Here is a 25,866-nt window from a genome sequence, read left to right as displayed (position 1 = left end):
GCCCGGGGGTTACTCCACAGAAGGGGAGTGACGGCTTTAGGCGTCGGGAAGATACTTGTAGCTTCTCAAAAGCCTCCTTAGAAAGGAGGTTGAGGCCAGCACCACCGTCGATCAGCACCCTGCCGACCTTGACATTGCAGACAGTGGGGGATACTACCAGAGGTAGCCGTCCCACGGCTGCAGTACTGGCGGGGTGATCAGCCATGCTAAAGGTGATCGAAGTATCCGACCATCTTAGGGGCCTTGTGACCTCCTCGCTTGGGGTTGCCGAGCACACTTCGCGTCGCATGACCTTGATGCCACGGCGCGAGCAGGGTGTGTAAGCGCCCCCGTCGATGAAGGTGACCGCATGCTCGGGCTCCTGGAAGCCGAGCTCGGTGTTGTTGGGGACGACCTCGGTATCGCCTCCTCCGTGGGACTCGTCGCGCTCCCTCTGGCGCTGCTCCACGAGTCCTTTGACCGTACGACACTCCGTGAGGTCGTGCCATCTGGTCAGGTGTATGGGACACCATTTACCTGGCTCGGGCCCCGCGGGAGCGGGGGCCCTCGCTGGAAAAGGAGCTCGGTCAGGGGCCGGGGCTCTTGCTGGAGCTGGCGCCCTAGCCGGTGCCGGGGCCCACGCGGGCACAGAGGCCCGAGGAGGAGCCCGAGCAGGGGCCCTGACGGGGCGCCGATCGACACCCGGCCGACGCTCTTGCCGGTGATCGGGCTCTTGCGGCACCCTGTGAGCAGGGACTTGGGCTGGCTCAACAGGAGCGGCCTCGCGCTTCCTTCTCTTTTTCTTTTCCCGCTTATCAGAGCGGGAAGAACTTGGCTGGTCGGAAGCGGGGCGAGGAGCATGCCACGCCCTGGCCTCCGCAGCCTTGGCGCACTTATCGGCCAGTGCGAAGAGTTCCGCAGTGGTCTCGATCTCGTGCGTACCTAGCTTCTCGAGCATCCGCTCATCACGGACGCCCTGCCGGAAAGCAACAATAACAGCATGGGGGGCCACTCGAGGAATGGTGTTGCGAACCTGGCTGAAGCGCTGTATAAAGCGCCGTAGCATTTCCCCCTCCTGCTGTTGGACGGCATGAAGGTCGCACTCCAAACCGGGGCGCGTAAACGTGCCCTGAAAGTTGGCCACGAACTGGTGGCACAGGTCATCCCAGGAGCCGATAGACCCTGGGGGTAAGTTCATAAGCCAAGAGCGGGCGGAGCCCCTCAGGGCAACATGAAAGTAGTTTACCATCACCTTTTCGCTGCCTCCGGCCGCTTGGACGGCCGTCGTGTAGATCTGGAGGAACTCGACGGGGTCGATGGACCCGTCGTACTTCTCCGGCAGCTCGGGGCAGAACTTGGAAGGCCACCTAACCCGGCGGAGCTCGGTGGTGAAGGCACGGCAACCGGTGCCGTACCCCGCAGCGCGAGCGGGGGTCCTCGGTGGCGAGAAGCGGCGAGCCGGGGATCCCCGGTGGCCGCAGGCCGGGAGAGAGGAAGCCTGGTCCTCTGCCCCAACCCCCTGCCGGGTCTCCCGCTGACGCTCGAGAGTAACTCGGGCATCCTCGTGGCCCCTCCGCTCGTCAAGGCGCAAGCGGAGGTCCCGGGCTTCAGACACGGCCAAGGGGACGGCGCTCCGCCTGGAGACCCCTCGGCCCGTGCTGGTGTTGCCCGTTGAGGAGCCGGCTCCGGCGGCACCATGCTGAGAAGTGGCGCGAGGACTCCCGGCCTGCACCTGGCGACGAGCAGTGCCGACCAAAGTGACGACATCTTGTATCCACCGGCCTTCCGGAGTGTTTGGCGTTGCCTGAACGGGCGGGTGCCTGAGGAGAGCATGTGCTGCAAGCAGCGCGCTCCCTGGGCTGGCCTCGCTGAAAGCGAGCCTGCGCCGAGGCGGCACCCGACGTGGTCCAGAGGTGGACCTAGCGGCCGGGGTTCCGACCACCTGCTGGGGGTCGGAAAGTACGTCGGCAGCGGCGGCGGCGGCCCTGATGGGCCCAGCGCCTTGATCCCCTTGAGCGGGAAAAACCGTGCACGTGGATGGCGGCTGCCGCTGGTACGCAGCAGCGACGGGGCTCTCTCGGGCGTCGGGCAGCGCTCCGTCACTGGAAGTGGAGCCGGAACGCTGGAGACGGTGCCCGCCGGCCATCTTTTCCTGGAAAAAAAAAGTGAAACAAACAATCCAGAGATATTCCCCCCTACCTGGCGCGCCAGCTATCGGAGGGTGAACTCCTGTCGCAGGGATCCCGAGAGACCCCTTTTTAGAGATTCGGCCGGGGGGATGATCCTGGAAAAGCTTGTTTGGGAAATAAGCGGGAACGGAAACAAATGCGATGGCTGGTGGGAGATGATCGCCCTAATGCGAGAAAAATGGGTGCACCGGGGTTTAGACAGGTTCGGGCCGCACGGAGTCGTAACACCCTACTCCTGCGTGAGCGCTATATTTATCCTTGAAGGGAATTCTTCAAGGATGTATCTGGTTCCAAGGGGAGAGCCGTTTACAAAGAGCTTGAGGCTCTCGTGTTCTAGCTTGGCTTGAGCTGGTTCGAGCGTCTGCGTCCTCTTCTTCACACACTTTCGGTCTCCCTTTTACGTGTTCTCTATCCTTTCCTTTTATAGGCGCGCCGACCTCAACATATCCTGAATGGGAAAGAGGGGATGCGAATGCCAAGGTGCCACGGAGAAAGGCGTAATCATTTCGTCTTGGCGAAGTGACAGGGGCGGTGGAGAAATACGGCGCGCATTCGACCACCCGCCACTGTGGAAGCCCTCGGGCGCCATAAAGGGGGCCCGTCGGGCAGCCTCAGAGGTGTCCGGTGCGCCCACCCTGTATTGTTCTTCCGCCATGGCAGGGTGGCAGACGGAGCGCTTCGATCTTGGCAACATTATCCCGAGGCACCCGGATGAAACGGGACGGGACCCGTGCATTTAATGGACCCACGCCCCCCCCCCTGCCAGTGCATGGCAAGGTCTGACACTGGGGCGTGGGCAGCTGAGAATGTCAGGATGTCAGGATGTCAGGCCGCGCGTGCCTATTAAATGCGGCATTGGGCCTTTGACTGGATGACACCCTGACGACGGGACCCTTCGGGTCGTCGAATGATCTTGCGCGAACCTTCGGGGAACCGAGTCCTCGGGGGCTGTCACGTGCAGCCCCGAGCACTCTCCCCCGAGCACTTGGGTGAGACCTTCGGGGAACCGAGTCCTCAGGGGCTGCCACGTGCAGCCCCGAGCACTCTCTCCCGAGCACTTCGGTGGGACCTTCGGGGAACCGAGTCCTCGGGGGCTGCCACGTGCAGCCCCGAGCACTCTCTCCCGAGCACTTCGGTGGGACCTTCGGGGAACCGAGTCCTCGGGGGCTGCCACGTGCAGCCCCGAGCACTCTCTCCCGAGCACTTCGGTGGGACCTTCGGGGAACCGAGTCCTCGGGGGCTGCCACGTGCAGCCCCAAGCACTCTCTCCCGAGCACTTCCTTCTTGGTATTTGGGCTCTGCGGATCATCGGGGAACTAGGGTGCTCGGGAACCAGAGGCGGCGGCCCCGAGCACCTTCTCCCGGAACTTAGCTTCTTCTTACCTTGCAGGGTGGTGACATGTGGCGGATGGCCGGCCTGGTCTCGGGACTTAGGGACCCCTGGTTCTGAATACACCGACAGATACTAAGTTCCTCAGCCACTTTTGGAGAACTTTATGGTCTAAATTGGGTACTAAATTGCTATTTAGTACTACTTGTCATCCCCAAACTGATGGACAAACTGAGGTGGTTAATCGAACTTTATCCACTATGCTTAGGGCTGTTTTAAAGAAGAATCTGAAAATGTGGGAAGAATGCTTGCCTCATGTTGAGTTTGCTTATAATCATTCAGTGCATTCTACCACTAAGTTGTGCCCTTTCGAAGTTGTGTATGGTTTTGTTCCTCGTGCACCAATTGATCTGCTGCCTCTTCCAACTTCAGAAAAGGTTAATCTTGATGCCAAACAACGTGCTAAACTAATTCTGAAAATGCATGAGACAACAAAAGAAAATATTGAGCGCAAGAATGCTAAATATAGACTTGCTGGTAGTCAGGGTAGGAAACATGTTACATTTGAACCTAGCGATTTGGTTTGGCTGCATTTGAGAAAAGACAGGTTCCCTGATTTGCGCAAGTCAAAATTAATGCCTCGTACCGATGGTCCATTTCAAGTGTTGGAAAGGATTAATGATAATGCATATAAGCTTGATCTACCTGTAGAGTTTGGGGTAAGTTCCACATTTAACATTGCAGATTTGAAACCATACTTAGGTGAAGAGGTCGAGTTGCCATCGCGGATGACTTCGATTCAAGAAGGGGGGGGGGGGGATGATGAGGACATCTCCACTATTGTTACGCCCACTACACCAACATCTGCTACCACTTCTCCAACAATACAAGGACCACTCACTAGCGCTCGTGCTCATCAACTTAATCATCAGGTGAATGCGTTCCTAGGGATGCATACGAATGTTTCAAAGAATGGGATACTATTTAATTCTTGTGATGATTTCCTTGTCCTTAGGAACCAGGGAGAGGAACCGAACATGCCCAAGTGCAGAAGTGGAGTCACCAAGCGTAAAACAAGTCATATCCACGAGTTCGATTCGGATTCGGTTGTATGACAGCATCAATTTAGTTCGGCCATACCGACTTCATCCGGACTCCGTTTGGGACGTTCTAGGATTTCATGGAAAGCTTATCAAGTCTACTTTGCAACGGATCCGGCCTCATCTCCAAATTCAGCCCGAGTCGATCTCTATCATCAATTTAAAACCGAGTCTGTTTCTGCAAATAGGTGTTGCGCCACCTTATTTAGGTCCGATGGGCCTTGTATCAAGTAGAGCCTTTGAGGGGCGCGTCCTAGGGTAGGATTATGACTCCAACACCTCCTGGTCATCCTCTACCCTTATATACCCAGGAACCACCGCAGAAGAGACGGGTTTTGTTAGATTGGTTTAGCTACATGCAAACTTTGAGTCTTCGAGTTGTGCTGGACAGCCACCTTGTCAAGATCATCAATAGAACCCCACTTTGTTCGTTTTTTTTCAATATCATTGCAATTTCAGATTGCTTTTACTTGAGTTCTTGATTGTTCTTCGGTTACTCGCAGGAATTGAACCTCGTGTTCAGGTTGATCGTGCTCACGGCAAGGTCAACAACCCTCCGGAGTTGGTTTAGCGATTGCTAAGGTGCATCGTCGTCGTACGGTGTAGTCGGATCGTCAAAGTCACTTCCACCAAATCGAAAGAATCTCTCTCATCAAAAGATTGGGACCAATCCCCTTATCAAAGAGGGCTATGATCACAGAGGATGAGGCCATCATCTTCAACGGCATGACCGTGGTTGTTAAGGATATGGCAGGTGCAATCAAGGCAACCGTCCACACTGGGGCACATCTTGATGTGTATAATGCTGTCATGAACCTCCCTGGCTTCTCCGAGGATGCATTGCTGGCCGTTCTCGATTGGCTCTACGACCACAAGCCACAGAGCATTGGTTTTGTGCAGATGAGTGGTGAGCAACATCGTAAGTGGATGAATCGTTGGATCGCCAAGCACTACTTCACTGACTAGTGTGCTTCTCATCTAACCACTAACCTTTTTGCCTACTTAGTTGGTGGTTGATGGAGATTCCTCCCTCCGCAAGGCTGTAACTATTTATGTAAGATGAAACCGTGAACGTCTTCTAATAGCTAAGCTTAGTACAGGAGGTGGCACTATGGGTTGTGATGATGAAGCGCTCTAAACTTATAAATTATTGGCTGCTCATGTGATTATTTTGTGTATATGTTGGGGGGTTCATACTTAGGTGCAATATGGACATGTGTTTATTGTGCAAATCAAGTTAGTTGGCCAGCTTTCCTTCAACTTGATTCCTGTCTTTGTTAAGAATGGACTGAATATATGTAGTGTCTTGTTCCAGGTTATTTTTTGTTTGTATATTGCACATCAGTCTTATGCTTAAATGTGGTCTGCAAGAGATAATACTGTTTGTTTTGAGGGTTCTGAAGTTACATACTTGCACCAGACCCCCAAAATTTTGACGTATGTGCTAATATTGATTAGCCCATGTAGATAGATAAACACATTGGGTGTGCAGATGACTCAATCAGTTTAGTTTAAAGAAATTTTGGATGCCTAAGTGACCATGTTTAATCCATTGGTGCCTCGTTAGTATGTAGTACGCCTCGTTTGTTAGGCAACTTTAAAAAAAATTAGGCACAGGCCAATTGCAAATTGCCGTCATCCGTAATTTTGCTTTGTCAAATATGCTCATCTTCGAGAGGACTTGGCCAAATTCGACCTACAACAAAACCAACAGTGCATCATGCCCACATCCAAGGACTTGGCAAAATTCGGCTCAAGCATATATGACCTAGTCCTCTTTATCCAAACTTACCTCATTCAAGTACGTTACCTGAACAACACTTCAAAATTTCTAAAAATTTAAGCCAAATTCAAATTTACACAAATTTGACCTACACAATCTACACACAACAGCTTTAGGACTTAGTCAAATCCAATACGAGCAAACTCAGCCTTAGGGGGGGGGGGTAAGGACACAACTCCTCAGGTGCAGGGTCACCATACTTCACTCATGTGGGCAACCAATCACAATCTCAGCACTTCGCACCTACTCATACAGCCTCAGATACAGCAAACCAAACAGAATCTCAGCTCAGCTTGAATCCACAGCTGCAACCAACCAAACACACTTTTTTTTTCCAGAATACGGATCCCCTCAGCCTGCTTCTCCTCATCTAGGATATAAGATACAACTCTACAAAACCCCATGCAGGCAACCAAACACGCCCTTAGTGACTCGTGTAGCACCGTGAGCCTTGGTAGCTTAAGCTTGTCAACCCTTCAACTTGGTGTGGAGTGACGACAAGAAGGTTGTATGAGGACGTGGAGACCTATACCTTAGTGGCTCAAGTTCTGAAGTAAAGATGGCAACAAATGATCGAAAGAAAGGCTTATGGTGAGTCTTGCTTTAGTGGCTTGGTGACTCAAGGGTTGTGACTAGGTGTCATCCGAGAGCAATAGTCTAAGTGGTTGCTCTAACGTGAACTAAGAGTGATATTTATGCTATCGATACCATGAGATAAAAATTTATTATACCGAGTTTGCTATCTCTACCGTCTTTATATTTCCGCATTTATATATTTACAATTTATCGTAGCTTATTTAGCTTTCAAAAGTAGTTTGCTAAGATTGACTATATATTGTAAATTCTTTTTAAACGGTAGAGTAGATAAATTTAAATTATATTTAGATAAAATTTAATATAGATTTATTTTATAATATTTTTAGAACCGATAAATTTTTATATCCTAAATCACTCTTGCTCTTGAATCGTTACCTATCCCTCCACCAAATCTAGCCACGATCGCATCACCGCTTGCGCCAGCGTCTCTAAGGCCACACCCCACGGCCCCGCCTCACTTGTGCCTGCGACCCAACTGTCGCCATCGTGCCTCACTTGGGCCTGGCTCGCGCACGCGTCGGCACCGCCGTAACACCCCACCTGGGCCTGGCACACGCCTGCGTCAACGTCGCCCCCGTGCATGTATTTTTGCTAACTTACGGTCACTGCATCAAACATTGTCACGGCTGATCTGGCACTACCATTGTCATGGTTTGCTAAAAAAAAATTCAAATTACCAGGTAATCTCAAAGTTCAAGTGACTACTTAGCTAAGCTAAGTCTATATATGTTATAACAAAAACACAAATATTGTGCACAATAACATTAAGTATAAAATCAATATATAAAGATCTAGATACGTCATGTGAGCGTCACTGAACAAATACGTCAGTAGCGATACCGTAATTTAATTTCAAATGAGATCCAAAAAAGAAAAAAATTATTCATTAATTTTTCTCCTAAACTTTTATTTATTTTTATTAGTAAAAAGATGACGCATTCCAAAATACCATCCTTCCGATCCTCCCTCAAATGCCACTGGGTACTGTTCATAGCTCACAACCACCCTTACCAATGACGCATTCCAAAATATCCTCCCGGTTGCCCTCCATCAAATACCACTTGGATACTGTTCATACCGCACTGTGTGCTATGAATACCTAACTGTTGATTTTTTATGTTCTATAATTCATATTTGACTCATTTTGACCAGATTTATCTAAAAATATTGTCTAGAATTCAAACTAAAATTACCTAATAGTGTTACATTTGCAATTTTTAAGACATCATAAAAATTCCCAAACAATTAGAGAAAATTCACTAAATTCCTCTAATGTGATGTACTAATTTTTAAAATTATCTACCAACCTAAGTTATAAGGTAAAAAAATGACTTACTTTGTAATGCACAGTTATTAGTATTAATGAATATGTACTTAAAAACTCACTTTTTCATCTTATAATCTAAGGTGTTAAATAATTTTAAAATTATTACTTTATATTAGAAAAATATTAATAAATTTTCTCAAAATTTTAAAGAATTTTATGAGGCCTTAAAAATTAATAAAAGTTACAAAAGTAACACTATTAGAGAATTTTAGTTTGAATTTTATACAATATTTTTAGATGAATCTGATTAACACGAGGTGCTTATAAATTATAGAGTAGGTAAAAAAATCAACATATTTTTTAATAATATTTTTTCTATCGAGTACTGTTCATAGAGCATAGAGCATAGAGCATAGAGCATATAAACAGTACCTTATGGTATTCAACGGACGGCAACAGGAGTGTAGCGTTTTGGAATGCGCCGTCCGTAAGAGTGGAAAAAAAAGAAGTTAATTCCCAGATGAATGGGGTCGTCAACAGTCACACCCACCAGATCTCCAATCTTCATCCAGGTAACCTCTAGCCCTAGTCCAAGCAGCAGATTGGTCCATCGTCCAGCGCGAACCCGCTCTAACCTCGTGCGCTCTGCTTTCTCTGCAGTTCTTGGACCAGGATCTGCGCAGCGCAAATGGATGGCGGAGGCGACCTGAGGAGCAGCATCAAGAAGTTGAACATCATCTAGTGGTGTACCTCAACTCCAAGAAGACGGTCGCCGAGGGCCGCCGCATAGCCGCCGGCAAGGCCTGCCCCGACCCTACCTGCATCGAGATCGCCGACTGCTGCTCCTATCTCAAGATCCCTCACGCCATCGAGGTATCCGTCTTGATTCTTTCTTCTGAAAATTTTGCCCTTCGTGCTTCGATCTGTACATGTCAGGGGTGTTAACGTATGGATTGGTTGCTATGTGTAGTTGGATAAGACGTACCCTCGAGATTTCTTCCAGGTGGGGAGGGTCAGGGTGCAGCTCAAGAAGGATGATGGCTCCCTGGTCAATCCTGCGATTAAAACAAGTGCTGAATTACTGATCTAATCCTGGTAGCCACTTACCACATAGTACATGTTTTGATCACATATCACATCTAGGAAGGAACAAGGCTTGTACACAGATGCTGGGTTATAGTTGAAGTTAGCGCTCTAATTTGTTAGAAAGAACTTCAATCTGAAGATGAAAATATGTAGTGGAAACTAAAAGATAAGTGTTGTTCTCCTGGAAGACCGGCCCGACAGATAGCTTAATTTAAAGCTGAGATTCTGAATCACTTCCTTTTTGAAACTAGAATAGCAGGGATCAGGCTAACCCTAAATTGATAGCAAGAAGCCAGGCTCTTCTGAAATAAATAACAGATAACTCTCAGCATATTACAGCCTTCATCAGAGTGTTATATTAGTAAGATACACACCAGTACACATGGCTTTTATGGCGGCGCCTAGGCGTACTGGGGTCACATTATGGGCAAGGCGTCGGCCCGTCGCCTTAGACCATCTCCAACAACTACCTTAAATTTTCATCCTCAAAATACTATTACAGCATCCCCTATCACTATTACAGCATCCCCTATCCCTAACACTGTAGCAGTAATGTATCACTGAATACAGACTCTGTTGGAGACGAATTTCTAGTGCTACAGTACCCCGCAAAGTACTGTAACACTAGAATCCTCAAATTTGCAGATCCTGTTGGAGAGGGCCTTACGCCCTTGCAATCGCCCGCTTGATTCTGCCATCTCCCATTCGATTCCACCGTCGCTCGCTAGGGCTGCTGCGGATGGGACCGGAGGGGCTGCTGCGGATGGAAGCGGAGGTGCGGGAGGATGCTGTGGACTGGAGGCGATGGGAGGCAGGCAGCAGCTGCTGCTGCTGAGAGGCAAAGGTGCTGCGCATGAGAGTGGATGGGCGGCGGCTGCTATTTGCGAATGGGTGCTGCTGTTAGGGCACGGAGGGAAGGGGCTTTTATAGGTTGCTAGGCCTTGTATTGGGCTTTCGATTGGCTATTGGACTGTAACTAACCGTGGTAAAGGCCCATGTGTATTCATGGTTTTTCCTTTCCTTGTTTGATGGATATTAGTGTATATTAAAGTAGCTGGGGTATCTGCCCAGCCGATGTGGCCACGATAGCGGAAATGTTTGTGTCCATCTGATTTCCGATCATGCGGCTGCGCTGTGATTACATCCAGCTCCGGGAATATTCCCTGCCTCCCCAGCTGGCGCTGCGCGGGCGATGAACCGGGAAGGTTCCCGTCGCGCCCACGCGTCTCTTCCCCCGGGTTCGGCGCGCTGTCCACCGTGGGCCCCGCAGTAATGTCTGAGCGTGCTTGAGGTAAGGGCGGAGGAAAAGAGGAGGAGGAACGTCTGTGCTCATTCCACTTCTTCCGCCTGCGTCGTCTCTGAATGGTGAGCTTTCCACCTCGCGCTGCTTTGTTCCGCCAAATAATTTTAGCCTCTTGGTTCGATTGCATGTCTAGTGGAGTTTCTTTGCATCGGTGCCTTCCTTAGCTCGATGGTTAGCTGGGTGCTGGCCCCTCCAAGAGAAAAAAGGGACTGATATTTGTTTTCTATTAGCTAGGGATGAGGCCGGCAGTACTTACTTCTTCTTGCTCTTTTTCCGCCTTGACCTCCTATGGTCCTTGTTTGGATAATCGCTTTCGTGGTCTTTTTGACCACCCATTGCCTGATCTACGTCATTGGCTTTGACCTCCTAAGGTTTTTATTTGCGGGTTGCGAAGGTCACTTTCGCTGAGAATCAGATCGGCACCATGCGCTTTTTATCTCTTTTTGGCTCCCTACCTGTGTCTTTTCTGCTTGGGCTGTCACTTTCGTTGTTTGGCTGGATTTGTTCTTTTGTGGCCACCTTTCGCTCTCCCCAGATGCAGCTGTTGTGCGTATGCGGGTTGCTAGGACGTCGTGGTTACTATTTACTACTCGGATCTGTGGTTGCTTCCTGCTTCATTTCAAGAACCTGCTTTGCTGGAGTGTATACTGATGGTTCTCCATTGCTTGAGTGTTCGGTGATACAATCGATGCCCTACCGGGATGTGGCTTCCCTTGCTTCACCTCGCCCCTTCCTGCCCCTTGGCTAATTCCTCTTGTTCGTCTGCGCATAGAGGGAGGAAGAGAAGAAAAAAAAATGATGCATCTTGATATATCATTTATTGATATGATTCTATTTGTTGCAGCCAAGGACCAGCTACAGGGCACTCTCTTGAACATTCCATCAGTGTCCTGGTTTCGCTTCGCTCCCCCCCTCCTCCAGGTAAGGGGGAAAAAAGGAGTCACCTTCTTTGCCTGCTAATTGTATCGGTGTGAGGCTACTTTTTTAGATGTTTCATATTTTTTCGCTGTTCTAATTATAGCTTATTGAGTGCTTTCGTCACTCGTGGCATTGTCCAAACGGCGACAGGTAGCCTCTGGGGTCTACATCAGCATTTGGGTGAGATATACATTTCTCTTGCTGTTGATGCCCTTCAGTGATTCATTCGTAGTTGCGATATGGGTGAATCTAGACATTTACTATTTTTGGCTATTCTCATTACAGCTTATTGAGCACTTCCCTAGCTTGTGGCATTGTGCAATCAGCGAAAAAGTGGCCTGCGGGGTCTACATCACCATTTCGGTAAGATAATCGTTTCTCTTCCTCTTGGTGCCCTTTAATGATTCATTGGTGGCTACAATGTGAGCGGATTACAGTTGCTTCCCTTTGTGTTGGGTCCCTAATTTTTTAAATGAAAGAAAGAATACACCTCCTTCGTCTGTTCATTATATCAGTGCAGCGCTACTGTTTCTATCAATATGAGGCTATTGCTTTAATCGTTCAATATTTTCCTTTTCTATCATTACAGGAAATATTGAGTGCTTTCCTGGCTCGTGTCATTGCTTAATCAGTGAGGGGTTTCTTGTGCAGTTTACATCACCTCTTCAGTAAGATTCATGTTTCCCTTCCCGTTGACATTCTTTGAATATTCATCGATATCTACAATGTGAATGAATTACGCCTGCTGTTATTCGTGTTGATTCGGTTTAAGTATTCGTTCGTTCCTGCAATGCGAGGATATTGCGCGCATGCTACTAATTGTCTCATCCCCTTTGGCATGCCGCGCATAAAATTACTGATCATTAGGAATTCTCTTTGTTATATTACATTGCTACTCATACTATGACAATTGGCGTTGGTTTATGCCTGCTATGCCTTTTAAACATTCACTGGTAGGTATAACACAGATATATTACACGCATGGTACTAATTGTGTTATTCCCTCTGGCTTGCCATGCGTAAAAGTACCAATTATTTAGAATACACTATGTTATATTGCATTGCTATACATATTATAACAGCTAACACTGGTATTTATCTTTTTTCCCCCTTTGTTTTCTTTTATTTCCTCTTTGCCCCATATTCTGGCCTTTCCCACATTTTAAAAAAACACTCTTTATTTTCCCTTTACTTTTACTCTTTTTCCTTTATAGGCAAACAAAATAAACTGATCAGCCTATATGTTCGCCATTGGAGCATCATATGTTTCGTTGTTGCAAGCTGTTGCAGCTAAATGTCGGCTACCATACGCTTCACTGCTTTATGAAGTCACTGATGATGGGAGTGTCCTTTGTGGGGTAGAAATAGAATTGCCCTTGGTAGACGCACAAAATGCCCCGCGCTAACATTTTTTTTGGTCATGCGGCCAAACAGGATGCATGTCTGCTTATGATCAGGCTGCCCTTCAAGCGGTTGCATATCTGCAGGCCATGTATGGTTTCCTTGTAGTTGATTATAATTACCAGGGATTAGTGCTCCACAGAAAAATAGCTCGTTTTGCCCTTGCCATGGCTGCTAGAGCTGTGCGTTTAGTGGATATGGCTGTCATTGTTAGGAATAATGACTTGCGATATAGCGATGAACTAGAGGCGCAATGTCACAATTTCGTAAAAGAAATTGCATCACTAAACTTGCTTGTTTAATTTCTGTTGTCACTTTTTGGATTTTCCTGTTGGAAATTGCCTTTGGGCTTTTTATTTCCCTGCTTCTTGTTTCTTTCTGCCGGTCCAAAGACCAACTCGGCCCATGGCCTGCCGGCTCCGTTTATCTCCAGAGAGGGCTCTGCCCACCCCGTGCTCTCTCTGGAGAGTGCGGCGGCGGCTTCTGTTGGGGGCTTCCGAATCTCCTGGGCGACGCTTCTATCCGAGGCGTGCGAGATGAGGAGAGAGGGAGTTGATTGAGGCCGGTTTTTGAGGGAGAGCAGCGCTCATCCGAGAATGGGAGCCAGGTGAGTCTCTCATATAAGATTGGGGCTGATTTCCTCTCAAAACTATGGGGGAAAAGAGGTAGAAAGGAAAAGAAGGTAGTGACTTGCATCTCTCTGTTCTTGGGTTGGCTGTTGCTTGCTGGACCGAGTGCTTCGCGCTCGGTGGTGACTGCTGACGGTGCTCCTCCTGTTGGAATCCGGAGCTGCATCGCTTAGGCTCGCCAGCTCGTGCCGATTGCAGAGCTGTTGGCTTTGTATCTCCGATCTCCTTCACGTCGCCGGCAACGGCGGGTGCTAGGTTTTCTGGGACAGCGGCTTACGAGTCGTGCCTAGCCTCCCTTCTTTTCGATTTTGGTCGAATTTCACTGTGAGTATCCTCTCCTCCTCCTTCTGGTCAGCACTATGCTCTGTGATGATTATGAATGATCTAAGATTGGGCTATTAGCTGAGTACAATAGTTTTTAGACTTGTGCTGCACTGGACTTTTGAGTTGTTCGGTACTGAATGTGATCCTGTTCTGAATACCTATGGTATTCAGATTGTGCACTTTCTGTTCAGTGACCGTGGTCTCTTTTGCTTCAGTTCTGAACCTGTAATTACATATGTTCAGAGAAGGCTTATGTTACTTTACTGAATATTTGGTCATTGTATATATACATGTTTAATTTCTGTATACATGTGAGAACAGCAGTGACATAGAAAATTCGGTTTACAGACCCTCTGTTACTCTAATCTCACTGTCCAGTGCTTGAAATTGATTAGTTGTCAAAGCTCTAATTACTACTTGAGATCTTAATAATAGCCCAATCATTGATGAGATCAATAGAACAATTAGGGAGCAAGACTTCTAAGTCTTGGGGCCAATTGTTTGACTTAAATCTGAGAGCAACAAATTCTTCCTTTACATATGTGCTGTCATACTTTGGAGTACTTGCTCATATGCTATATTCTGAAATCCAGATGTTTAAGATGCACATGATAGGTATTTCTACTGTCTTTTTTACAGATGTTCATTTGTTCTACCATGTGTATAGATAGCTCTCTTTCCTGTTATTGCAATTATATGATTGGAATAATATACATGCTCAACTTATGGCATATATTTCAACAATTTCCACTTGAGTACATCTCTGTTAGAGTTTGTTGTATCTTGATCGCTTCCTTCTATTGTGCAAACACTTTGTTATATGTTACTCTATGGTTTAGTGAATGTCAACTACATGATCATAAATAAATATGGACTAATGTTCCTATTATTGTAAAAAACAAACACTCGCTATTACGCTTCCTTCTATTGTGGAAACACTTTGTTACATGTTACTCTATGGTTTAGTGAATGTCAACTACATGATCATAAATAAATATGGACTACTGTTCCTATTATTGTAAAAAACTAACACTCGCTATTATTTACTCACTTCCCTCATGTCTACTTCAATGACATCATGGGCTCTTTCCATTGTTACTAAGTTTCCCATTATTATTGATAAAACTTTTCTTATTCACCTCCCCTCCCCTCCGCCCTCGTTCGACAATGACCAATACAGCTACATACGATGCAAAGTCACCACTACAGTGACCTCTCATCATGTATGGTCACGTAACTTCCCTTTGCTACTATTCCCATCTTTTTGCGTTTAAGAGACAGTTACAAAATTAAATACTTTCTTCGTGTACTTTTACATGCTATTGTGATATGAGCAGCATCCTTATGTAGGCACCACGCACAACCTAAGGAGGGGACCAGCACACATCAAAGTATGTTTGCCCACCATGTCACTTTAGACTTTTTTTTTAAAAAAAAAATGACTCGCAAGAAACCTTACTGCAAATAGTTCGTGTTGATCCTAGGTGATGTCGCAGGTGGTGGTGCACAACACTCACCTTTAGTTGCGAGCCCGGCCGATTGCCGTCGTAAGCGTCGGAGATTACTAAATCAACAAAGATTAGCCCTAACAAATGGTTAGTGCAACCTCGTAACAGCATTAAGCTTTCTCAAGGACCTGTATCAATGCTTATATAAATATCCTCTATCTAAATCATTATTCATACTACATTATTTTATCTTGTTAAACGATAATAGGATATTACTAGGATGTGGCCACTTTGATCAAGATTACATCGATGCACTAAAAGGTATGTGCAGCTACCTTATCTCATCAGCCTAATCTACAATTCCATAACACAGTACACTATTTTGGATTAGTATTACTTTTTTCAAAAAAAAAGTACAACACTAATCATATTTGTTTGCAACTTTCCCAACTAATTAATACATAATTTCACTTTTCCCTGCCTGGTTACTGACAACCTTCTTTATGATGTTACGAACGGCACCATACACCTAGCTTATCTCATCAGTCTAATCTACAGCTCCATAGCATAGTACACTATTTTAGATTAGTATTATTTTTTTTTTTTTAAAAGTGCAACACCAATCATATTTGTTTGCAATTTTCCCAACTGATTAATACATAGCAATTTTCCCAACTGATTAATACATTACTTTTCCCTCTCTGGTTACTGACAACCTTCTTTATGATGTTGCGAACGGCACATAATGTGGTTGCAACATCTTATTCTACAGCCTCATATCCCCAACGTTCCTACTTCGGGTCACCTGATTACGAATGTAGATATTGCCATGCTATATTTTGGCTTGAGGTAAGAGTTAAATCTGAATCATCCATAAGAAACGGCAGAATCATCTATAATTCTTGTTGCAGGGGAGGCAAAATCCGTATACCGCCTTTTAGAAAATGACCTGAACCTCTAGCTGGCTTAGTTAAATATGATGGTGATGCTCGTTCAAAAAAGTTTATAAAAAATATACACCAGTATAATTGCTTATTTGCTTTTACATCTATGGGAGCAAAGATAGACCATGGTATAAATGATGATTGAGGTCCTCCTGTTTTCAAAATTAATGGCCAAATCCACCACCGTATTGGGTCTCTGCTCCCACATGATGGTGATCCTCCTAAATTCATACAACTATACATATATGATACTGCAAATGAAGTTAGAAATAGATTACATGCATTGAAATCAGACGAGAGGCCTACTGATCCCTTAGACACAGAGATAATACAAGAGATAATACATATGCTTGACGAGCATAACCTATTTGTGAAGAAATTTAGACTTGCAAAAGATAGACTTCAACATGATGCCAATGAAGAATTCATTATTAGAATCATAGGAGCAAGAGAAGGTGACCCAGTACAATATAATTTACCTACAATTGATCAGCATGCTATGCTAATTGTTGGAGACTTCACATTGGATACATTCAAGCGAGACATAGTAATACAAACACATTGCGGACAACTACACCAAATATCCGCTTTGCACCCTGCTTTCATGGCGCTTCAGTACCCTCTTCTTTTTCCATATGGTGAACGTGGTTATCAAGTTGGAATCCCCTATAGTGATATGAACCCGCGTGACAAAAAAAAAACGAACAACGATAACAATGCAAGACTATTTCCGCTATATGTTCCGTTATAAAAAAAACCAACCAAATCCATATTTATGTAATGGTGCATTATCTAGCCAAGCTAAAGTTGATGCTCGTGCTTGCATAGATGAAATGAGGCTTTCATTCATACTTAAAAATCAAGCTAAACTTAGAATAGAGAACTTACAAGGTATAGTCGATGCTGTAAGTCGCGGATGCGTAGATGGTAATCATATAGGGAAAACTGTGTTGCCAGCTTCACACACAGGCGGAAGACGTTACATGATACAAAATTATCATGATGGAATAACAATATGTAGAGTATATGGACCGCCAGATTTCTTTATAACATGTACATGTGATTCCAAATGACCAGAAATCTCCGAAGCATTGGTTTTTGAAACAGGCCAAAAATCCACAGATAGAGCTGATATGGTTGTGCGAGCATACAATATGAAGCTCGAGGAGCTTTTAGCAGACATGAAAAATGGGGTGGTCCTTGGCCCTATTGATGCAGGTATGCGTCACTATTTATCATGCAAGCGTGTTTCAGAAGCTATACCATGTTTATTTTGAATACATCAATACTTACTTTGGTCTCTCTTTTTTCCCCACTTCACCAAATTACTCTTCCCCTTGTTAGTCCTACATACTGTCGAATTCCAAAAACGTGGCCTCCCTCATGCACACATAATTGTGTGGGTTACTCATGACACATCACAACCAACACCGACATACATTGATTCGTACATAAGTGCAGAAATCCCTAACCCAAAAAATGATCCTCTAGGATATGTATTAGTAGCTGAACACATGACACACGGCCCATGCGGTGAAAACCACCCATATAGCCCCTGCATGAAAAATGGCAAATGCTCAAAAGGATATCCCAAACATTTTCACGCTGAAACCACTGTAGATGAAACTGGCTTTGCAATATACAAAAGATCTGATAACAACAGATATATCCAAAAAGGAAACACAAAGCTCAATAACCGATAGATAGTCCCCTATAATATGCATTTGCTTTAAAAGTTCCAGGCACACATCAATGTAGAATGGTGTAATAAAGGTGTTTTTATCAAATACTTATTTAAGTATGTAACAAAAGGGCCACATTGTAGCAAAGTCTATATCGAAAGATTAAAAAATGGCCACGATGCACCATATGACATTGAAACTCAAACAATAAATGAGGTCAAAGAATATTTAGACTGTCGCTACATCTGTGAATAGGACGCATGTTGGCGCGTATTCGGATTTGATATTCATAGACATTTTCCGCCTGTAGAGAGACTCCCTGTACACTTACCAAACAAAAATAATATAACATATAATGCCGATGCTAATCTAGCTGCCATCATTTCCGTAGAATTCCTACGTAAAACTATGTTGACTGAGTGGTTTGTAGCCAATCGAACATATCTTGAGGCAAAAGAGTTAACATATTGTGAGTTCCCTTCAAAATGACGCTGGGACGAAACATCAAGGGTATGGAAGCCCATGAAAACAGGAACAAAAATAGGTCGGCTATACTATGTCCACCCAACTATTGGCGAACGATATTACCTTAGAATGTTACTAATGATCGTTAAAGGCGCACAAAACTATGATGAGATTAAAACATACAATGACGTTACATACGCAACATTTAAAGAAGCGTGTAGTGCTCGTGGCCTCCTTGGTGATGATCAAGAATGGTATAACGCTTTTGATGAAAGGGCAACTTGGGCTACTTCTACACAACTTAGGCAATTATTTGTAACAATGCTTCTCTTTTGTGAAGTTAACGATGAATATACATTCTTCGAAAAAGTCTAACAAGCGTTAGCTGATGACATTCAATATAGATTTAGAGAAACTATTGGTAATCCAAATTATCAACTGCCTCAAAGCCAACTAAAAGACTACTTGCTTGATGAACTTTCCACACTATTTGCAAAAAATGGAGTCAGGATGAGAGACTATAACTTACCACAAAGAGCAATTGCTCATACAGTATATACAAACCGATATATTGATGAAGAACTATCATATGACACTAAAGATCTCTTGCTTAAATCTGAACACTTAGTATCAAATCTTAATAACGAACAACGCCAAGCTTTTGATTGCATAACAAACACAGTTCTAAATAATAATCCTGGCTTCTTCTTTGTTTCTGGTTATGGAGATACTGTAAAACTTATTTATGGAATGCTATAGTGATGTACTTATGTGCGCAGAACAAAATTGTCATTATAGTGGCCTCTTCTGGTGTTGCATCCTTGTTATTACCAGACGGAAGGACAGCCCATTCTCGATTCAAAATCCCTTGTGACATAGATGATGCTACTGTATGTGACATCAAGTGTGGCACCATGCTTGCTGAACTTATTGAAGCAACATCGTTAGTCATTTGGGATGAAGCCCTCATGACACACAGATTAGCATTTGAGACACTGGATAGAACATTTCGTGATTTATTATCAGTTCAATCACCACATGCAAAACAAACTCCTTTTGGTGGCAAAGTAATTGTTCTATGAGGTGATGTGAGGCAAATCCTTCCTGTCATTGAAGGTGGTAATAGAGCACAGATCATAAGAACTCGCATCTTTGGAACAACGTCACGATTCTAACATTGAACAAAAACATGAGACTATCTTCTCCAAATTTAGATGCACATACTCAACAAGAAATAGCTGAATTTAGTACATGGGTATTAAATTTAGGTGAAGGCAAGTTACAAGCAACAGCACAGGAAGGTGAATTAGAACCTACATGGATAAAAATACCTCATGAGCTACTTCTTATGACTGACAATGATAAAATTTCCTGCTTGGTTAACGCTATATGCCCAGATTTACAGAACAAATTCTCTGATATTGAATACCTTGGCACAAGAGCTATACTAACACCAACTAATGAGCTAGCTGATCAAATCAATTCATATATAGTATCTCTTATTCCTGGTAATCACAAAGAATACCTAAGTTGCGATAGAATATCCAAAGCGCAGAATAATCATGATTCATATGACCTCTTATATCCAATTGAATTTTTGAATTCGCTAAATGGAAACAACTTCCCGCAACATAAATTGATCCTTAAAAAAGGACTTCCAATAATGTTGGTCCTCAATTTGAATCAGTCGAGTGGCTTATGCAACGGAACACGTTTAATAATTACAGTCATGGGTGATATGATTATTGAATCACAAATAATAACTGACACACATGCAGGGCACAACGTATTTATACCTCGCATCTGTTTGATACTCAAAAACAACAAGCTGCCCTTTATGCTAGAGCGACGTCAATTCCCTATAAAGGTATGCTATGGCATGACCATTAACAAGAGCCAAGGTCAAACACTGGATAAGGTAGGCATCTACTTAAAAAAAATCAGTTTTTAGCCATGGGCAACTATACATTGCAGTTTCTCGTGTTACTTCCAAACATGGTCTGAAGATACTAATAGAAGATGACAGTGGTAAATGTACTGATACAACACGTAATATAGTTTACAAAGAAGTCCTATTGTCCATTCTCCCTACATCTAGCCAGCGATAAAAAAGCTGTTGCACACAAACAATCTATAATGTCAATGTAATAAATAATGTTAGCTGTTACTATAATGTTGCATTCTCAATACATTGCTCCCTATAAATACATTATACTATGCTATACTATTCTATAATGCAGTGCACTATAAATATGATTGTATATAATCACACAGATACTAAAGCTATACTTCAGCAACTATCAGCAAGTTAGTAGCCTCTATCCATACCTATTGTTTCCCTACCAGCATATAATTTATGCATACTCATCATAAGTACCACTGTTATAGACTCACAATTTTCTGAACTTATGCTTTAGTAACTATCAGCAAGTTGGCAGCCTGTATCCACATTTGTTATTTCCTTCCCTTCATATAATTTATACATACTCATCATAAGTACATCTCCATTGTTATAAACTCACAATTTCCTACTGATGTATTTGCAGGTTTACAAAATGCCTTTCCACCTACTTCCCACATTACACCCGAAAGCCAAGCACTGGACAATTTGTGCCCGCGTCTCACGCAAGTGGGAGTATCGCGGTGGCACTGATGATGGCCCAATAACACATATTGATCTTGTCCTTGTCGATGAAAAAGTCCAGCCATATTTCTTTACTCAAATCACATATATAATTATTATTCAGATTGCATACAAAAGTCTAAAATAGTAGCTTAACAATATATAGCCCTAACACTGACATTTTGATGGCAGGGGAATGCTATGTATGGTGAAATACCAAGCTCTGAAATAGAAGCTAAAGATCCTTTGATTCAAGAAGGTGGCATCTATGTTGTGAGCCGCTTTAGAGTTTCCAACGCTAGATCTCTCTACAGGCTAGTTAATGCACCTTATATGATTGAATTTACTTGCTATACAAAGATAACACCAGCAAGAGATCCACCAGAAGCATTCCCTAGATATGTTTACAGATTAACACCTTTCACTGATCTATCTCAGCATGCTAGTGAGAACAAATATTTCTTAGGTCAGTACTATTGCTAATCATTAGCTGATAACTTAGAATACCTGTTGTTCAATAACATGCTTCCATAATAGAATATACTTTGAACTGCAGATGTTATTGGCATCATCACCGGAGTTTCCGACATAGCCTTAGTTCAGCTCCCAAATCAGGCAAATCCAACATTAAGCAAATATGTCATCCTGAAAGATCTAAAGTAAGAAACTAATCCACTAAAAACACTGATGCTAGTTTTACACTACCTTAATATGCATCAGATCATTAAAATTACATAAAAATTGTTCTATTTGTATACACCAATGTTGAGATCAAACTAACATTGTGGGGACAACGGGCAAAACAGTTTACCATTGATGACATTTACAGCAACGAACAACCTACACCAATTGTGATCCTCGTTGTTGGCAGCCTGATGAAAGCTTTCAGAGGTAAACATAGCTTCACTTATAATAGACATACACTCTTGCTTAACAAATATACATCATCTATGCGAATTATTTCACTGTGATAGGCCAAGAATACCTGAGTGGAAACACAGCATGTCACTGGTACTTTAATCCTGCTATTCCAGAAGCTGAACCATTTTACCGCATGTATGTAATACTCACACGATTATACAAGACTCCATGATATTACCTAATTACCTCTCATGGCATAGATCATACAGCCATCACTTCATGTTTATATACTAACATCTATTTACAGTACTCAAAAGCAACATCTTATCATTAAACACACTACTGTCTCCACACAAGAAGGAACACACCTTCAAAAACCAATTGAACTTGAAGACAAACAACTGAAGGACTTAGAAGCAATGAACCCATATGATTTCCCGGTAAGGAAAACACATATAGTACTATCGCAATTTATTTCATTGATTGTTCTTTACACAATAATATCAATTCGTTTATCCACTACAATAATTGTTGTTTTCCAATACTAAAATTGTTGTGTGCTAGCAACTGAACAAACTTCAATGTAGGAGGGAGGTTATCGCTGCACCGTGACTATAACCCGTTTGAGCCCAAACACAGCATGGTGGTTTCCATCATGCAATAGATGCAGCAGAGCTTGTGTCCCAGATGGCATTGGATATAAATGTAATGCATGCTCCTGCACGGGTTATCGCTTCAAGTAATCGCCGCTCTCCACTGATTTGTGCCATTCCTTGTTTCGCCAAAATTACACTCACCGCTACTTCTATCTTTTATACACTGCAGGTATAAACTGTGTTTCATTACAAGTGATGGAACCGCCGAAGCTGAAATGGTTGCTTTCGGCGAGGTAGGCCGCTGCATAGTAGGTAAACCTGTACAGCAAGTTCTGAGAGCCACACGATTTGCAAATGAGACACCACCGGACATTGTAGCCATAATTTCTTTGAAATTCACATTTCTAATCATCCTGATAAACCAAAGCTACTACAGCCCTGAGAAATCATACCAAATAAACTCCATCATCACCGCTTATGGAAGGCAACACACACTACCACAAATAAAAGCCAACCAATACAAAGAACCACCACACCATCAGATGTCAGTTCAGTCAGACACTTACCAACACACATCAATCTCCCAAGTAAGAATCCACCCAGATACTTACCATGTCGATCCCTGTACCGCTCCATCTGCTGCTACTCCTCCATCTGCAACAAAGTCCACTACAGCTACCACACTACCAAAAACTTAGAAACCAGCCACTGCAAGCATACTACCAGACAACGTAATCTTGTGCCCTTCTTTACAATTCATTTGCTAATACAAATCAATATCAAGTTTCTCATTCACATAATAATACACTATTGTATCAAATTTATTTCCCAGGCACCTCCCTCTGCCCTGAGTCATGATGAAGCTGCATCCAAAAAACCGACCTACTGTAAGTATCCAACCACAATAAAAAACAAATTGATACTTTTTCCCCCGGTGCACTCCATATTTGACTACATATTTCTTCACATTACAAGCAGAGCTACTGCTGATAGCTCCAAGCAGCCTACCACATGCAAAAGGCTATTTGAAGAAACCACAGATTCCACAAAGGCAAGTATAAAACCTCTTATTAAATAGTTAGTCATTCATGCATCAACTTCATCTTACCGAAACGGGGAAAAAAGCCTGTGCACCTATTTCTATTTATGCGAATTCACATATACAAAAGAACAATGATTGAAAAAAAAAACAATAAGAACTACACCTATACAAAAGCATACGAATCATCACCTTAACTGACAGCCAAAGAGCTACACATAAAGGTTTCTCCAGTGTTGAAATACCTATGCTACTAACTATAGCTAAGACCAATACTACCAATGCAAATTTGTTCCTTCTGTATCTATACAGGATTCCTTGCCACCACATCGCACGTTCAAACAAAAGGATGCCTGAGGTGACCATCCATTCCCAAGGAAGAATGTGATGAAGGTTAGTCACTCAATCTACATCAAGCATAATACACTATTACAGGTTCTGACATTTTTTGAAGCAATACTAGAGGAAAAAACATGACAATGGAAGCAACTAACTGTTACTATCTCCTTTATTTGCAGTTCATCAACAACACTACAACACTTTGACTGAAATGGACTACCTGACTTTTGCCACGGAAGGAAGCAACTTTTTTTTTTTGTGTATGCTTTTGAACCTGCCTTGACAAGCCCATCACCAAACTATTTTGTCCAGTGCCATCTTTAGATACTTGCTCCTATCGCTACCTGTATATAATACTAAGCTACCGGTGCTTTTTGAACCTCTAATATCACCAATGAGCTAGAACTGAACACCCCCCCCCCCCAATAGGATAAGATTACCTTTTGCCAGCAGTCACTAACATCGCCTAGCAAACCTTGCATATGTAATGTACAGGATCCCCTTACTATTGCAAATATTCTGTTAGATAAGCATATTATACGATGCCTCCAAACCTGTTTGTTCTTATACAATGTCGTTCACTGTTACACACATATGCTAACCTCATAACTAAATTCATGATTGGCCCTACTGTTACAGCAGCCAAACTTATATGTACACTGTACAATACTGCACACCACCTAGGAAGTAACACCACGCCTCACTCATCACTCCCTGATAACAAACTCCTACACTAGCATAGTCTATACTACTAAACATCAAAATTAAATCTTCCTACTTATGACCCTAAACTACTCCCACATTGAAACACATATACTCCTTCCCTCCCCTTAGATTTATTGATCATAAATCTGTTTAACCATAATAATTATACATCCCATATATCATCAATTACAAACACACAATATAAATAAATAGAAACACACAAATCAAACAGTCTCGACCAACGATTTTTCGCCCGGGCGCCAGGGCGCGCACAAGCCACTAGTGTGTATAAGACGTTGCCTCACCGCATGTCTTAAGCGCTAGGCGGCTGGAAGAGTGTGGGTTGTCACGCCTCGCCTTACCATCTTACAAACAATGCTGGTACATTAGATAAATGTGATTGTCATGAATTGGTTACTGTCTAATAATGTAATTTTTGTTTATTTACACATTGTCATTATGTCCATGCCTTGATGCCGTTGCTATGGATGTATACATAAGTGTGATTTTCTTTTCGAAACCAACGTTTGGTCTGCTCTTGGTTTGGTTTAGCATACGCCGAACTCGTGTGAATCCTTTCACAGTGGAAAATTTATGTGGTTGCTTTGTTTTGATGCCTTAGTCTATTTCTATCTGATTACTAACACTAACACAATGTTCACTAGACGCTAGACGTAGATAGTCAGAGTGACTAGCGACTAGACCATCTAGACAATTTTGTATTGTAGTAGGAAAAATGCAAATAAATATATTTTCAAGTAAGATTTGAAACGTACCTTTCAAAGACAGAAATGTAACTTCAATCATCCATTATTCTCTAGTTTATCAATCAATAATCATCATAACACAGAAGAAGTAGAGCAGATCGCACACCACACACACAAGAAGTAGTGCCTAAACCAGTCATGGCAGCCGTAACGCGGGCTGTAGAATCGCCCCGTCTAAGGGGAGTAGAGCTAGAGCATAGACCCGGTGGGGGAGGATACATAGATCTGGTGGAGGAGATACATAGATCTAGCGATTAGAGCTAGTACCTATCTAAGATAGGAGATTTGAGGAGCAGAGGGGTGACGGTGTGAGTGTGGGCGACAATGTGAGTGCAGTGCGGGCGAGCGTGGGCGTGGGCGACTGACGACGGCCTAGACGAGGCCACGAGCGTGGGCCACGATGAAGGCGGGGGTGATGGCACAGGTGTTGGCGCGAGGGGCTACAACCGGCGGGGTCACCACAGATGAGAGGAGAGAGTCGAGAGACGAAT

At 43.8% G+C, this 25,866-nt stretch overlaps 2 protein-coding genes across 16 annotated transcripts; both read left to right on the top strand.

Annotated features, from left to right (window-relative positions):
- The first annotated feature begins 8,701 nt into the window (after nucleotides 1–8,701).
- On the top strand, nucleotides 8,702–15,080 carry LOC133883734 (signal recognition particle 19 kDa protein-like). 3 transcript variants are annotated; one of them, XR_009902966.1, is made up of 8 exons: nucleotides 8,975–9,118; nucleotides 9,216–9,340; nucleotides 9,926–10,696; nucleotides 11,479–11,555; nucleotides 11,656–11,732; nucleotides 11,838–11,915; nucleotides 12,142–12,220; nucleotides 13,346–15,080. XR_009902966.1 is itself a non-coding variant. In XM_062323150.1 (3 exons), exons 1-3 carry the CDS (start codon nucleotides 8,770–8,772, stop codon nucleotides 9,333–9,335), a joined length of 381 nt encoding a protein of 126 aa, XP_062179134.1. In that variant the 5' UTR covers nucleotides 8,702–8,769; the 3' UTR covers nucleotides 9,336–9,912. The 3 variants fall into 3 exon arrangements, 1 of the variants encoding a protein (XP_062179134.1); XR_009902967.1 differs by lacking the exon at nucleotides 13,346–15,080 and adding an exon at nucleotides 12,767–13,242; XM_062323150.1 differs by lacking the exons at nucleotides 9,926–10,696; nucleotides 11,479–11,555; nucleotides 11,656–11,732; ... (1 more) ...; nucleotides 12,142–12,220; nucleotides 13,346–15,080 and adding an exon at nucleotides 8,702–8,817 and having other exon boundaries at nucleotides 8,906–9,118; nucleotides 9,216–9,912.
- Nucleotides 15,081–16,211: 1,131 nt separating this feature from the next.
- Nucleotides 16,212–24,441, top strand: LOC133883733 (uncharacterized). 13 transcript variants are annotated; one of them, XM_062323149.1, is made up of 13 exons: nucleotides 17,532–20,363; nucleotides 20,992–21,144; nucleotides 21,261–21,534; nucleotides 21,625–21,727; nucleotides 21,898–21,959; nucleotides 22,043–22,124; nucleotides 22,237–22,369; nucleotides 22,517–22,668; nucleotides 22,755–22,818; nucleotides 23,358–23,412; nucleotides 23,506–23,576; nucleotides 23,877–23,957; nucleotides 24,083–24,441. In XM_062323149.1, the coding sequence occupies exons 1-12, from the start codon at nucleotides 19,635–19,637 to the stop codon at nucleotides 23,919–23,921; spliced, it is 1,923 nt and encodes a 640-aa protein (XP_062179133.1). In that variant the 5' UTR covers nucleotides 17,532–19,634; the 3' UTR covers nucleotides 23,922–23,957; nucleotides 24,083–24,441. The 13 variants fall into 13 exon arrangements, 2 of the variants coding, with proteins under 2 accessions (XP_062179133.1, XP_062179132.1); XM_062323148.1 differs by having other exon boundaries at nucleotides 17,533–20,363; nucleotides 23,501–23,576; XR_009902958.1 differs by lacking the exons at nucleotides 23,877–23,957; nucleotides 24,083–24,441 and having other exon boundaries at nucleotides 17,531–20,363; nucleotides 21,261–21,341; nucleotides 21,429–21,534; nucleotides 22,755–23,256; nucleotides 23,501–23,581.
- Nucleotides 24,442–25,866: the final 1,425 nt, after the last annotated feature.

Source organism: Phragmites australis, chromosome 10 (assembly GCF_958298935.1).
Source record: "Phragmites australis chromosome 10, lpPhrAust1.1, whole genome shotgun sequence".
NCBI classification, from domain to species: Eukaryota; Viridiplantae; Streptophyta; class Magnoliopsida; order Poales; family Poaceae; genus Phragmites; species Phragmites australis.
Note: the sequence above shows the minus strand (reverse complement) of the source record. Positions and strands in the feature narration are given on the sequence as shown.

Excerpts from the sequence above, each read along its gene's own strand:
- LOC133883734 (XM_062323150.1), top strand. The coding sequence starts at position 8,770 with ATGGGGTCGTCAACAGTCACACCCACCAGATCTCCAATCTTCATCCAG. Across the intron at positions 8,818-8,905 it reads GATCTCCAATCTTCATCCAG|TTCTTGGACCAGGATCTGCG; the intron begins GTAACCTCTAGC and ends CTTTCTCTGCAG. Across the intron at positions 9,119-9,215 it reads AGATCCCTCACGCCATCGAG|TTGGATAAGACGTACCCTCG; the intron begins GTATCCGTCTTG and ends TGCTATGTGTAG.
- LOC133883733 (XM_062323148.1), top strand. The coding sequence starts at position 19,635 with ATGAGACTATCTTCTCCAAATTTAGATGCACATACTCAACAAGAAATA. Across the intron at positions 21,535-21,624 it reads TGAGAACAAATATTTCTTAG|ATGTTATTGGCATCATCACC; the intron begins GTCAGTACTATT and ends TTTGAACTGCAG. Across the intron at positions 21,728-21,897 it reads GTCATCCTGAAAGATCTAAA|CAACGAACAACCTACACCAA; the intron begins GTAAGAAACTAA and ends TGACATTTACAG.